Source organism: Zeus faber (genome assembly GCF_960531495.2).
Source record: "Zeus faber genome assembly, chromosome: 16".
Lineage (NCBI taxonomy): Eukaryota > Metazoa > Chordata > Actinopteri > Zeiformes > Zeidae > Zeus > Zeus faber.
Genome location: NC_137202.1, coordinates 21,337,791 through 21,350,727, shown reverse-complemented (window position 1 = coordinate 21,350,727; position 12,937 = coordinate 21,337,791). Strand labels below are relative to the sequence as shown.

The following is a 12,937-nucleotide window of genomic DNA, read 5'->3' as shown; positions in this document are numbered from 1 at the left end:
CAAATTGGAAAAACAATCCTACAGGCTATTGTTTTCCGCTTGCGTGATTTCACTTACGTTCTCCCGTGTGTCTCAATAAATCATCAATCAATCAGACAAAATGAACCAATATGGAAATGTTTTGAGTATTTGTTACTAGAAGTTGGAGTTCTGCAGTGCATTGGTCACCGTTATTTTAATGCGCTTCCTCTCAGTGTTAAACTGGTGTTCCCTGGCTTTTACATAGTGGTACAAAATGTCTTGATTTATTTATTGAACTTCAAGCATAAGGTAACATGTTTGCATGATCTCAACAAATATTTCAAACGTTTAAATTGTTCTTATGTAACATATATAACATATACACATTCATATATTTTTTGTACTCTTTAAATCTTGCTTTCAAATCCGCCGAGATTAATTGCATTTAAACCTTAAACAGATGACATGCGTACGGTGTCAAAAATGTTGTGAAATCCCATCTGATGACCGTCATTGTCATAAACATATTTCCATTTAATTGCTGTTGGTATAGGCATTTGCTTTACTACTTCGAAATGTCATTAAACATGAGAAAAGAGCCTTGATCAAGATGCTGTTACAGGCACAAATTGTGTCAGTAATAGACACTACATTACACTATGGCATTTAGCTTTTATCCAAAGAGACTCACAATAAGTACATTTAGGGGGTAGTAAACCACTGTATTTACAGCCAGTTAAACCCTCTCTAGGAAAAAGTAGCATTAGAAGAGTAAGATTAAGCACAAGTTTCAAAAAAAATAAGCATAATTAAAAAGTATTTTCTTTTTCTCTGGTGTTTTTTTCAGATGCTGTTAAACTGCTCTGCTGCTCTCTGCACTCCCAAGTCTACAAATGACCTGCTCCCCGACCCCTTCCTGAAAGCTACGGAAGCCTAGGAGGTGCAAGCGAGAACGAGCAAAAGGAGCGATTCAGCGAAAGAAACACGGAGGGGAGAAAGTCTTCGTTTGCCTCAGCTCTCCCGTCGCCTCTCGTTGTCGGCTGGTCAGGGATGGTGAAGTTAGCGATCCCTCTTCTAAGCAGAAAAAAAAGAACTCATACCCTTATCCTCAATTTCCTACAGGCCAAACAGACGCTCAGTTAGTCAAGTCAGTCAGTCAGTCAACCAGCCTGTGGCCGTCCACCAACCTCTTACCTCAGCGCCATGACTGCTCTGTGTGACCTGTCTTCAGGAATTCACTAATTCTCATGGTAGGTTTGATTCGTCTCAATCAAGTTTGGTTGTGTTGGTTGACCAATACCTTTTGAACACTGCCCTTAAGAGTTAATACAAGTAGAAAACCCATGTGGTATGCATGATATATTAAGGGTTTGGAAAAATGTAGTTAAGTCATTGGAAATCCAGTGTAAAGGAGTGAAAGAGATATCCCGTCCTTTAATCTTGTGTTTTTTATTGTGTCTTAGTTTTCCCCTTCTGCAGGTTACACAAGTAGTTCTTATTTAAAGATGTCTTTCAATTATTGAAAATGTATAATAATAACGGGTTGGATTAATAAGTACAGCACGCCAAAAAATACAGCTAGTGTCTGTATATACTTTCTAATCTTTCTAATCTTTCTAGTTTTATTTGAACAGACGGCATCTAAATTTGGATCCCTATTAAAAAAATCAACAAACATTAGGAAGATGTAATGTTTGTGTGACAGATTATATAAAGGTTCTCTATGTTTTTGTCCCTCATCTGCATAGTTTTTATTTGTGTTTCCACCCTATATTTGCATGCCCCTCCACCGTAGCTTCCTCCTCCAGCGTTTGAACAAAGCAATACCTCACTGTTGTTTGCACCCTGCCACCTGTTTTTCCGCCGCTGCCGCCTGGTCGCTGAATAACTGATGGCTACTCAAGTGGTCAGGCGACGGCATTTATATATCAGGCAGGTCTCCTTGTCCTGCAACGTCCCACGTAACCTGATGGCAGCGGGCGCAGAAACAGAGTGGGAGGAAAGCCATCCGGCTCGGGGAAAAATCTGTTTGAGACGTACACAAATTTAAATGAGGACTTTAATTTGAGCGATGACTTTGCAGGTAAGGTAGCTTGATTTATTTATAATCCAACACGGGGCCGAAACTGAGAGACTGGTTGAATTGTTGCCTTATTGCGATACGACGTCCCTTACTTCCACACAGTCATTTTCTACAAACTAGAATCAGTTATGGCTTTAGCGTCCTCTTTGTTTAAGCTGTAAATGGAAATGAGTGCAAGCGCGAGGGCTTTCAGCGGAGGCTTATTGAAGCAGGTATTTCTTACCGCTTGGAGGAAGATATTAAATGTAGCACCTTAGTTGTACTGAATGTGTTTCGTCTTTCCATATACATGGCAGGGTGGTTATTACGAGTGTTTTTAACATGTTTTTACACTCAAAGCCACGTGTGTGGTGTAGCTGCTGTTGATTGGAAGGTTGAAACCCTAAGGAAGAATCCCATTGAGGATAGATTGAACAGCTAGAAGGGGAGAGGCAAGATGGGACTTGGAAGTCAGGATAGGTGTGTGTCTGTGCTAATTAAGGATAATTGTTCAGACTAAGCACTGTGGCTGTGGTTAAATAAGTGCAATGTTGAGTGAGAAAAAGGTGCTGAAATTCATGTTAACCTTTCAAACATGTGTTGGCGAATATTTCTGCCGGCTGCACATCAGCTACACATTCTACCTTCCAACCAATGTCCAATTTCCTTTTAGTGCTCGAACCCTAATAACAGAAAATAATAGATATGTATATCTCAAAATCCGTATTATAATCTACTGCTTTAAATCTAAATTGGACCAAAAATATTTGCCAAAATTGTCTGGTGAGTGACTTAAAATGGTGCTTGGCTTATAAAAGGCCGGGTGGGTCGTGCACAGTGTAGCTCTTTGAGCAAAAAAACAACATTTTTTAAGGCTACTTTCTCAGCATTTTTCTTATTTCATTGTAACATATCCTCTTTAATTCTTCGTATTTTTGATTTCTGCAATTTGTGTCTAAAATACAATTGAGCCACATTTGTACTTTTAACTTTACATTTTATTTTATTTTATTATCATTTCCAAACTCGCCTTGCACTGTATATCAATGGACCAATGCTTTTGTTTTGTTTTTTTCATATCTTGTGTTATTGGGGGATGGTAGCTCAGGCGGTAGAGCTGGTGGTCTAGTCATCTAAAGGTTGCTGGTTCGATCCCAGGCTCCTCCTGCTAGCATGCTGTAGTGTCCTTGAGCAAGACACTTAGCCCCTAATTACTCCTGATGGCTGCGTCCATCGGTGTTTGAACAATTGTAAGTCGCTTTGGATAAAAGCGTCTGCTAAATGACTAAATGTAAATGTAAATGTAATTGCAATGTCTCCATCTGATGTGATGGATTGTCTTTTCTTTAGTGTAGTGCAGGTTGCCATGTGTCCTGTGCTACTCACTGAGACATCGCTGCCTGTGTTACCTAGGGGGGATTTGCAGTATATCAATGCTGTACACTAACAGGAACAGGGGCCCTGATATTGTGGCAGAGACCTAAAAACGGCAGTGTGACCATGCGCTCACTCTCAAAATGCTGCGTTGTTGTAGACATTGGGTCGTGGATGTATGGGAGGATCGCATTGCAAATTTAGGGGAAAATATATTTGTCACCAGTATTAACAAGAAGTTAGAGAGGGCAGAGTACTGTATGCATGTATTCGTGCATAACAGCTCAGAGGCAGTATGAGGTGTGTATTGCCAATAGTGTCTGGAGCTGTTTCCCCACTCAGTAATGTACATGGAGAGGTTTGAAATATTTGGTGCGCCCATAACAGCCAGTCGATTTTTGAGCCGACACGTCCACAAAAGCCAGGGGCACAGAGACCTGGCAACGAGATGAGAGCGACTTGGCTTCAAACTGCCGCCCCATAGCCGGCAGTGCGTAACCCCAGCATAAGTGTAGCAGCAAGACTTGGCTCACTGCCAAAATTAAGTTGAGGGAAGCTCAAGGATAACCTCAGGCGAGGGGTTCTCCCTCTCAACCCCCTCATCCTCTCTCTCTGTCTCCACCTTTTCTCTTTCTTTCTCTCAATCTTGGCCTCCCGTGTTCACCTCAGTGTGTCAGTCTGTGTGGATCTTCACCGGTTACTTTTTTCCAATGCCGACGAATTGGTATTTTGTTGGTGTTCAACATTAACGTGTGTTTATGTGTGTGTGTGTGTGTATGTGTGTCCATGTGTGTATGTGTCCGTGTCCACCTGGGAAGCCCCGGAGTCTGAGTGGAGTGGAGATGAGAAAACGGCAGGCGGCGCACATTGAGGGTCCCCCCCAGGCTCCAGGACAGCCCCGGCCAAACACCTGCTGCCTCTGCTGGTGTGGCTGCTGCAAGTGTCTGTGGTAAGGTGCCGAGGGGAACGTACCGTCGGGTTTGCAAGTCAGTTCAAGTCCGTCTGTATAGCGATTCATTCTAGTTCGAGTCTCAACAGGCTTTACAGGTTCATGTTCTACACTCTTAGAAGGGCAATGGCAAACCCCAACAAAGCCGGAAGATGCGTGGCGGGATACGCGCCACGGCCAAAAGCATGTGGACACATTCCTGTCGAAACGTTTCATCCTAAAATTACGGGCGCCCACCAGATGGTGGAACATCGCTTCCTCTCAGCCGCAAGAGCTTTAATAATGTTTGACACTGATGTCGGGCGATTAGGCCTGACTCACCCATTCATCCCAAAGGTGTTGGACAGATTTGAGGCCAGGGCTCCATCACAGGCCAGTGATCTATATAAACACCTGCCAGGCAGGCAGGCAGGCAGGCAGGCAGGCAGGCAGGCAGGCAGGCAGGCAGGCAGGCAGGCAGGCAGGCAGGCAGGCAGGCAGGCAGGCAGGCAGGCAGGCAGGCAGGCAGGCAGGCAGGCAGGCAGGCAGGCAGGCAGGCAGAGAGAGAGAGAGAGAGAGAGAGAGAGAGAGAGAGAGAGAGAGAGAGAGAGAGAGAGAGAGAGAGAGAGAGAGAGAGAGAGAGAGAGAGAGAGAGAGAGAGAGAGAGAGAGAGAGAGAGAGAGAGAGAGAGAGAGAGAATTTTGACAGAAGACACTGCAAGAGGTTGTAAAGCGTTCATTACTCCTCCATCCCTGTCTTGTCTTCATCTGTTCCTTTGGGTTCAGTGACAGTCGAGCAACATTCAGTAAATAATGTGTTACACAATGTTGTAGAATATGACGCCCTTCTTTCTCCGTTTTCCACCCGTGGGCGTTATTCCCTAATCCCTGTAAAATCCCTGTCGTTATTAATCACGGTGCATCATTGTCTACTTATGGACATTTAACAGGCTGGGGCAGGAGGCTCATTTACACAGCACACTAACTAAGTTGATAGTGATTTGTAAGGGCTCATGCAGTGTTTTGGATGTTCGCAGCTTTTCCTGTTATGAGTGAGGGCCTTAGTCTCTGCAAACTGTTCTTGTACCAGTATAGCAATAGTAGCAACCAGTATAGTAGTACCAACCAGTATAGTAGTACCAACCAGTATACTATTACTAACCGGTATAGTAGTACCAACCAGTATAGTAGTACCAACCGGTATAGTAGTACCAACCATTATACTATTACTAACCAGAATAGTAGCACCAACCAGTATAGTAGTAGGCAGGTACCATCCACTAAGATATGTATGGAGTCACCTGGGAGTGAAACTATGGCTAGTCAGCAAAATGCAGGTCTTTCTAACCAAACCTGTCCAAATCTTTATTTTTCTCTGTCTTTCTCTCTTTTTTATTTTTATTTAATTTAATTTTATTTTATTTTTAATTTCATTTAATTGTATTTATTGTACTTGTTGTAAGTGTTCGATTACTTTTATCATCCAAAAAAATGTCACATAATGTCACATGATCTTGAACAAAATAATACCTATTAAACAAAGCTTTGAAACAGCGTAGAAATTGAAAATAAACAAAACATAAAATATCACCAAGGAACAAAGTAAATTCAGGCCGATAGATCTGCAGTCTTGCAGGTTAAGTAAGATCTACCAAACCAGTACAACAGGCTCTCTGGCTCCCCTTCAAGTAAAGGCAAATATCACATACATATATACAAATGCATAGAGGTTGTATTCAAGCTATACGGTCTATTTTATCACAAGAAGATGCATAGTTTCCAGCACATAGCCCAAGTCAATGTCACTAAAGAAATAGTCATGCTTCCGGACTGAGAAAGTCAATAAATTAATTTCAGCTTATCTGACGTGGCCAGTTGCGTTGAACACACTTGGAACGTAAGAAGCCATTTTGTGTCAAACCGTGGAAAACGCAACGCCCCGTCTAATTCAAGAAGACGAAATCAAAACCCAATACGAAGTGGACACGGAGCAGAGCGAAGTGGGAGGGAGCAAACATAACAGAGGAAAGGCTCATTTCTAAACAACTGTCAGGGCGGATACCATGGATATAGTTTGGAAACAACGCAAGAGAGAGAAAGCGAAACCCTGTGTACAAAGACGGGGCGCATCCCGTCCGCCCGCCTGCATCAGAGCCGCGGCGCCACTCTATCGCATGGATACTTGTGCTTTTAGGGCCACTCAACCCAATGCATGAAGCCTCTGTTCGCAACTGTAGCCAACGCACAAAACCATAGAGCTGGCTACTGTTTGTTGAGACAGTCAGTCAGTTCAATGGGTTTAGCGAGTCCCGGTGGGTAGTTTACCGCTTGAAATAAATGTCAAAACATTGGCTCCACAGCCACCGTCGTTCCCTCTCACGTTTTGTGACGTTAAGTTCGAAAGTAGAAATGGTACTTTTTCTGGCGCAGCAATTGTTTCAAGGTCATTTGCGTGTGCAAAGCTCTCGGGGTTTTGAAAGCAAACATAAATGATAAAAAAATAAACATAAACCTCAACCAGAAAGACTCACTGCATACAAACAGCGTGGTGTTTAACTTCAGATTCCTTCCAAGCTCACTTGGATTTCTGGTGGAAATGATGTAAAATCATGCAGTTTGACATGTGCTGTGACTCAGAGAAGAGGGCACTTTACAGTGGTGTGCAGCCGCCCGGTAACCTTTAATGTGATCAAACTTTTTCAACCTTAAAGGCCAAAATTATGTCGTCCGTCCCCCTCAAATTTGAAAATAATGTTGGTGCCTGCATCCCTGAAGTCTACCCTGTACCGTACGGGGAAAGAGCCAGGGATGTGGTTTTCGAACCCCAACAACCCGGTAACCCCCCCCTCACATCGGGCGTTGGTCATGAGTGGGGAAAGGTTGCACCCGTGCTTCAGGCCCGGGACAAATGACCTTGCAGCAGTGACGTGCATTGCCGTATGTGGTGCGTAAATAGTGGGAATATCTACGTATCATTCCATCACTTCGTCTCCCGTTTGGAATCCAAAATCAGCAGTTATTGACTTTTTCGGGACCGTGAAGTGTTTGGAGTGTGGGAACCACAGTGGAGAACCCCCCACGCTCCCGATTCTGAGGGCCCCCCAGCGCCGCTCAGCACCGAGCCCATCTCGGAAACCGGAAGAGCGTCCCCCCCGTCGCTGGTGCCCGGGTGCTGGCGTGGATTCTCCATGCTTCCACTGTCTTTTTGGGTTTTTGTTTTTTTCCCAATAACACTGGAACCGTGACATGCAGCTTTTCCGGTGTGTTTGTGACGTCGAAAGTGACACACCAGAAAAAAAAATAATAAAGGCGTCAATCGCCTATTTTTTGCGGGTTTACCTGCTAATTTTGTTGTAAAAACAGCACCGCCTTCCCAAATGGCAGACTTGACTTATATGACTACACATATAATTGTTTTTATTATAAAACTGAAATGGAGATGAACGGTATGGCAAACGTGTTACTTAACAGGGGCTATATTTGAAATAATACATGTCACCTTCATCAAACTAGAAAATAGAGGGTTTACAAATTTAATACAGTCCATGGACTATATGGGTATTTTTAGAAACGCAACCCCTCTGTGAATTCATCTTTTCAGTCTTAACAGCAGCTGAAAGTTGGAATAACCATGTTATGACCTTGTTATGTCCCTGAGCAAGGCATCAAAGCCACTAACTGCTGCGGAGCGTCCACAGTTGCCTCACTGTCGCTGCCTTTTTTTTTTTTTTTTTTTTTTCCCCCCCGGCAGAGAGGGAAGTGAATGAAACATTGTTCTCCGGCAATGAATGGTGAATGTTGGGCTTCTTTCACACCACTTAAACTGAAGTGGGGGCAGCCTGCGGACTGGACCGGCAGTGTGTAGTCTGTGACTCCGCACTCTGGTTAGAAACGCATCAGCCCTCACATATTGCAGACCAGGAAAGCGCACTAAGTGCAATTATTTATTTACTTATTTGCTTGTATTGATTGCGTGGCCGGCGATTTAACTCTTTAAAGAAGTGATGCCTCATCGGTGCGAGTCTCGGGTTTTATAACCGGGTCCGTTATGAAAGCGTCCGTTATGGTTTCCTCCCTATGTCTTTGCAGTTTACACCCGGCTAGTTTGATGTGTGTGTGTGTGTGTGTGTGTGTGTGTGTGTGTGTGTGTGTGTGTGTGTGTGTGTGTGTGTGTGTGTGTGTGTGTGTGTGTGTGTGTGTGTGTGTGTGTGTGTGTGTGTGTGTGTGTGTGTGCCCGCCCACAAATTTGTGTTGGGATGGTCAGCGCAAATGAGCCAAGGCATACAGTGTCATTTTCTGTTTTCATTTAATCCGCAGCGTCCTCCACGCCCCTCCTCCGAGCCCCTCTCGTCCCCCCCTGAAACACACACACACACACACAGTGCCCTTATCTGGTCCTGGTGCTTTCTATTTCCATAGCCACATCACATGCAAAACAGCTGTGAAGAACACTCTGTATATTTAGCCGTATTGTGAGCGCGCCCAGGGCTGTGGCTAGCTTATCCCATTTACGCAGCACAATGGAGACTTTGACAAGAGATGGTGAGGGGAAGGAAATTCGTCCACAGCGGGACAAAAATAGACGGCTCAGTCCGTATCGCACCCAGGACTCGTAATGTACTGTATGGCCATTGAGAGAGATACTGTGTGTTTGTGTGTGTGTGCGTGTGTGTGTGCGTGTGTGTGTGCGTGCGTGTGTGAGTGTGTGCGTGTGTGCGTGTGTGCGTGCGTGCGTGCGTGCGTGCGTGCGTGCGTGCGTGTGTGTTCGGGGGGTATTGATGTGGCAGCTTGCCTTTTTCCTTAATAGATTTCTTTAGAGCTGCTAGAGGGTAAGGTTATTGATGAAAGATGTAGGAGGCCGTGCATAGAGGCTCCTCGAGATGACGCGGAGAAAAAAAAGAAAAATAATTGTGCCTTGGTACTCTTTCTTGTCTTACAGTATTTCCTTTTCTCAAGGCAAAGTCCTGCCACAAAAGACCCCGCTTTAAAACGGTTCTGTCGAGATGCAAAGATAGTTAAAGTCTCACCGGACAAAGAGCTGCCCGGACTAAAGTGTTTATGAAGGAGATTTTAGTACAAACCAAACCAGAGTTTTGAAAAAGTTTATATATTTTTTTTCTAGATAGTCATGAAAAAAAATGACCCCCAAGAAAACCAAACTGAACCTGAACTTAAAGCTGCAACCAGAAATTGAGAAAAGCGTGGTGTTCCCAGGACAGATTAGCATTTCTATTCCATTTTATTTTATTTTATTTTATTTTATTCTATAAGTACTCGACCTACTGTATTACATTTTAGGAATCAGTTAGTTGGTCTAGTCGAAATAAATTTTCCTAGGACATATTGTGTGTAATCACCGGGTGCGTTGCATTACATTTCACTGCATATACCTATGAAAGTATGTATATGTATGTGACGAATAAACCTCTTGAATCTTGAATCATTTCCCATGAGCAGAATAGCGTTTCCCATGAGCACCGTTGCCTCTCGTTGAAGGAAGCGACTTCCGCTACTGGCGCCTGGATTTGTTTTAAGGGAAAGGTGACACATAGAGTCTTTTTTTTTTTTTTTTTTTTTTTTTTGCCTCACCCTGTGAATCAAAAAATATAAGTAGCTGAGGTGGCAGGTCTTCATCAAACAACAACTACAACTTAAACTCGCCCTCCTCCAGACCCCGGCCCGTCGCGGCTCCCGCAAAAGGAGAATGATAAAAGACAGAATCTGGGATGTTCAGTGACGTCTGGTCTGACACGGTCGAAGAGGGTCCCTCGCACATAATCACAGCGCACAAATTCCACAACTTTTTGGACTGTTTTCATACGACAATGATGTTGATAATATATATTTTAGGGCTGCAGTAACCAAATTCAAATATTCAAAAAATAAACGATTTGAACGCTGAAATTGCCATTAGATTGTGTATTTTTTATTAATTTCTTATTATTAATTTTTTTTTTTTTTTTTTTTAATAAATAATTACAATTTATAAATATAAATTGGCTTACATTAGCGAATCAATCCACATGTGATGAGCGATAAAGTTCAATAAAAGTTTATCCAGTTTGTTGCACAGTGAACGCACATTATTTAGAAATATTCCCGGTAACCGTGTGCGAGGTCCAAGTCGGCGGAGACGCACGAAGCACCGGCGCGTCTCCCTCTCCTCCGGCGTTTCACTGTGTGTTCAAGGGAGCGTGCCCCTTTGACCAGAATGTCCAGTAATTCCACAAAAAAAGCGACAGTGAGGCAACTGTGGACGCTCCGCAGCAGTTAGTGGCTTTGATGCCTTGCTCAGGGACATAACAAGGTCATAACATGGTTATTCCAACTTTCAGCTGCTGTTAAGACTGAAAAGATGAATTCACAGAGGGGTTGCGTTTCTCAAAATACCCATATAGTCCATGGACTGTATTAAATTTGTAAACCCTCTATTTTCTAGTTTGATGAAGGTGACACGTATTATTTCAAATATAGCCCCTGTTAAGTAACAGGTTTGTATTTTTATAAAAACATTCACACATTAATTTATGGCATTTAAAAAAAATAAAGGTTTAACTTCCCTGTAAACTGAAAGGAACCTGTTTTATTGTACCCTGTGAAGAATTTAAAAAATGTTGCGGAAAAATAAATCCCCGCAAGTCCAGGTGTAACATGAAACTGTCTGTCATGAAACTGAAATTGTCCATCTTAATAATTGCAAATGGATGATGCTCTTCAATCTTCAATTTTCCATTGCGATCGGGACAATCTTGCCACGTGTCCGATGCCTGAAGTGGTTGTTTCGAATTTCACATAAACTCGGACGTAACCGCGCGTTCTCGTATGTCCTTTTTTCTAAAAAATCAAATTCAAAAAATGAGAAGGCGTGAGGAAGGGGGACACTGCCGCGGAGTTGTATTATCGAACGTTCAACGACGTTAAACAAGTTATTTGAAGAAATACCCGAAAGCCCAAACACCAGCAACCTTTCCACGGCGGTTACCCTGCGAGAGCGGTGAACTTAATGGTGGTGGTGGTGAATAAGTGAGCAACAGATGCCCAAAATGGGGGTTGTGAACAGTACTTACACAGGACCCACATTTTCCCTCTGTCTCCAGGAATGAAGACCGGATGGAGGGGAGTGAGCACCAGACCTGCACCAAGATGGACAGCATCGAGGCCACGGAGGAGCAGTAAGTCAGCTTGCGCGCGTCTCTCTGTTTTGTTAGCGTTAGGCCCGAACGCGGCCCACGGGCACGCACCTGACCCGCCGGCGTGTGTGTGTGTGTGTGTGTCTGTGTGTCTGTGTGTGTGTGTGTGTGTGTGTGTGTGTGTGTGTGTGTGTGTGTGTGTGTGTGTGTGTGTGTGTGTGTGTGTGTGTGTGTGTGTGTGTTGCTGCAGGCACCCCAGCTTGGAGGAGGTGGTGTCGTGGGCGAGGAGCTTCGAGGCGATGATGCGCTCGCTGGAGGGCCGGGAGATCTTCCGCGAGTTCCTGCGCTCCGAGTACAGCGAGGAGAACCTGCTCTTCTGGATGGCCTGCGAGGAGCTGAAGAAGGAGACCAACCCCGCCGTGGTGGACGAGCGGGCCAGGATCATATACGAGGACTACGTGTCCATATTGTCGCCCAAAGAGGTAACGTCCACGCTGTTTCAAATGTATTCGGCAGAGAAACGAGTCACCGTTTACCAGTGTGCTTTTGTGATATAGATGAAATGTCATTGATGGGGCAGAGTATCAAAACGTTGGAGAATACCACATTTTGTGGCCGACAAAGTCCTTTTTTTTTTAAATTTTTTTGGGTGTCAAATATAACGGCAAGCACCTATTTATTTTGGAAATCAATACTCATTTGCGCTGTTCCCCAAACAGCTCATTGTGTGGCTTCCTCTGGTGACCACCGAGTGAGGATCGCAAATAAATAAAAAAGAAAAAACGGCACACTGCCTCCATCATCCTTTGCGGACACCGAGAAGACGCACACGGCGGCAACTGGCAGTGATGCAAACGTGTCCGCCACAATTAGGAATAATAAAAAGCGAGCGCCGTACGCGGCACGGTAAAGCACAGTGTACGATGTACAGCCATGATGTTGTCTTCCTGATCTCAAATTACCTGAGTGCGCGACCGCGTTTTTCCCCTTAGCGCTGATTGCGCCGACGCCTTTCGAGAGCGGGGCCGTCGTCTTGTGAAACGCAATTTTGTCGAACATCCAAAAAGGAAAGAAATGTCATGCCACGCCCGTGCCAGACCCTTAACATCATGCCCCTCCCCCCTACGCTCTAGGTGAGTTTGGACTCGCGGGTGAGGGAAGGCATCAACCAGAACCTGGCCGAGCCCAGCAACCTGATGTACGAGGAGGCGCAGCTGCAGATCTACACGCTGATGCACCGCGACTCCTTCCCCCGCTTCCTCAACTCCTCCGTTTACAGAGACCTCCTGGCCAACAGGAGGCGCTCCTGCCTCGACACCTAGGCCCCTGAGCTCCTCCGCCGTCGACCCTATGCCAACGACACTACTCTGCTCAAACTTCAAATACTACTATGGTGCCACAAGTCGGGTTTGGAAAACAACTCCCTTCTTTGATTGAAAAGACTGAGTCAAATACAGGAATTTTTGTTCTAATTTATATTTTT

At 44.4% G+C, this 12,937-nt stretch overlaps 1 protein-coding gene across 2 annotated transcripts; it reads left to right on the top strand.

The window, feature by feature from the left end:
- Positions 1-1,122: 1,122 nt before the first annotated feature.
- Positions 1,123-12,776, top strand: rgs17 (regulator of G protein signaling 17; the record flags this gene model as incomplete). 2 transcript variants are annotated; one of them, XM_080016106.1, is made up of 5 exons in its annotated part: positions 1,123-1,211; positions 4,216-4,346; positions 11,422-11,496; positions 11,714-11,936; positions 12,588-12,776. In XM_080016106.1, the coding sequence occupies exons 1-5, from the start codon at positions 1,209-1,211 to the stop codon at positions 12,774-12,776; spliced, it is 621 nt and encodes a 206-aa protein (XP_079872232.1). In that variant the 5' UTR covers positions 1,123-1,208. The 2 variants fall into 2 exon arrangements, with proteins under 2 accessions (XP_079872232.1, XP_079872233.1); XM_080016107.1 differs by having other exon boundaries at positions 11,705-11,936.
- Positions 12,777-12,937: the final 161 nt, after the last annotated feature.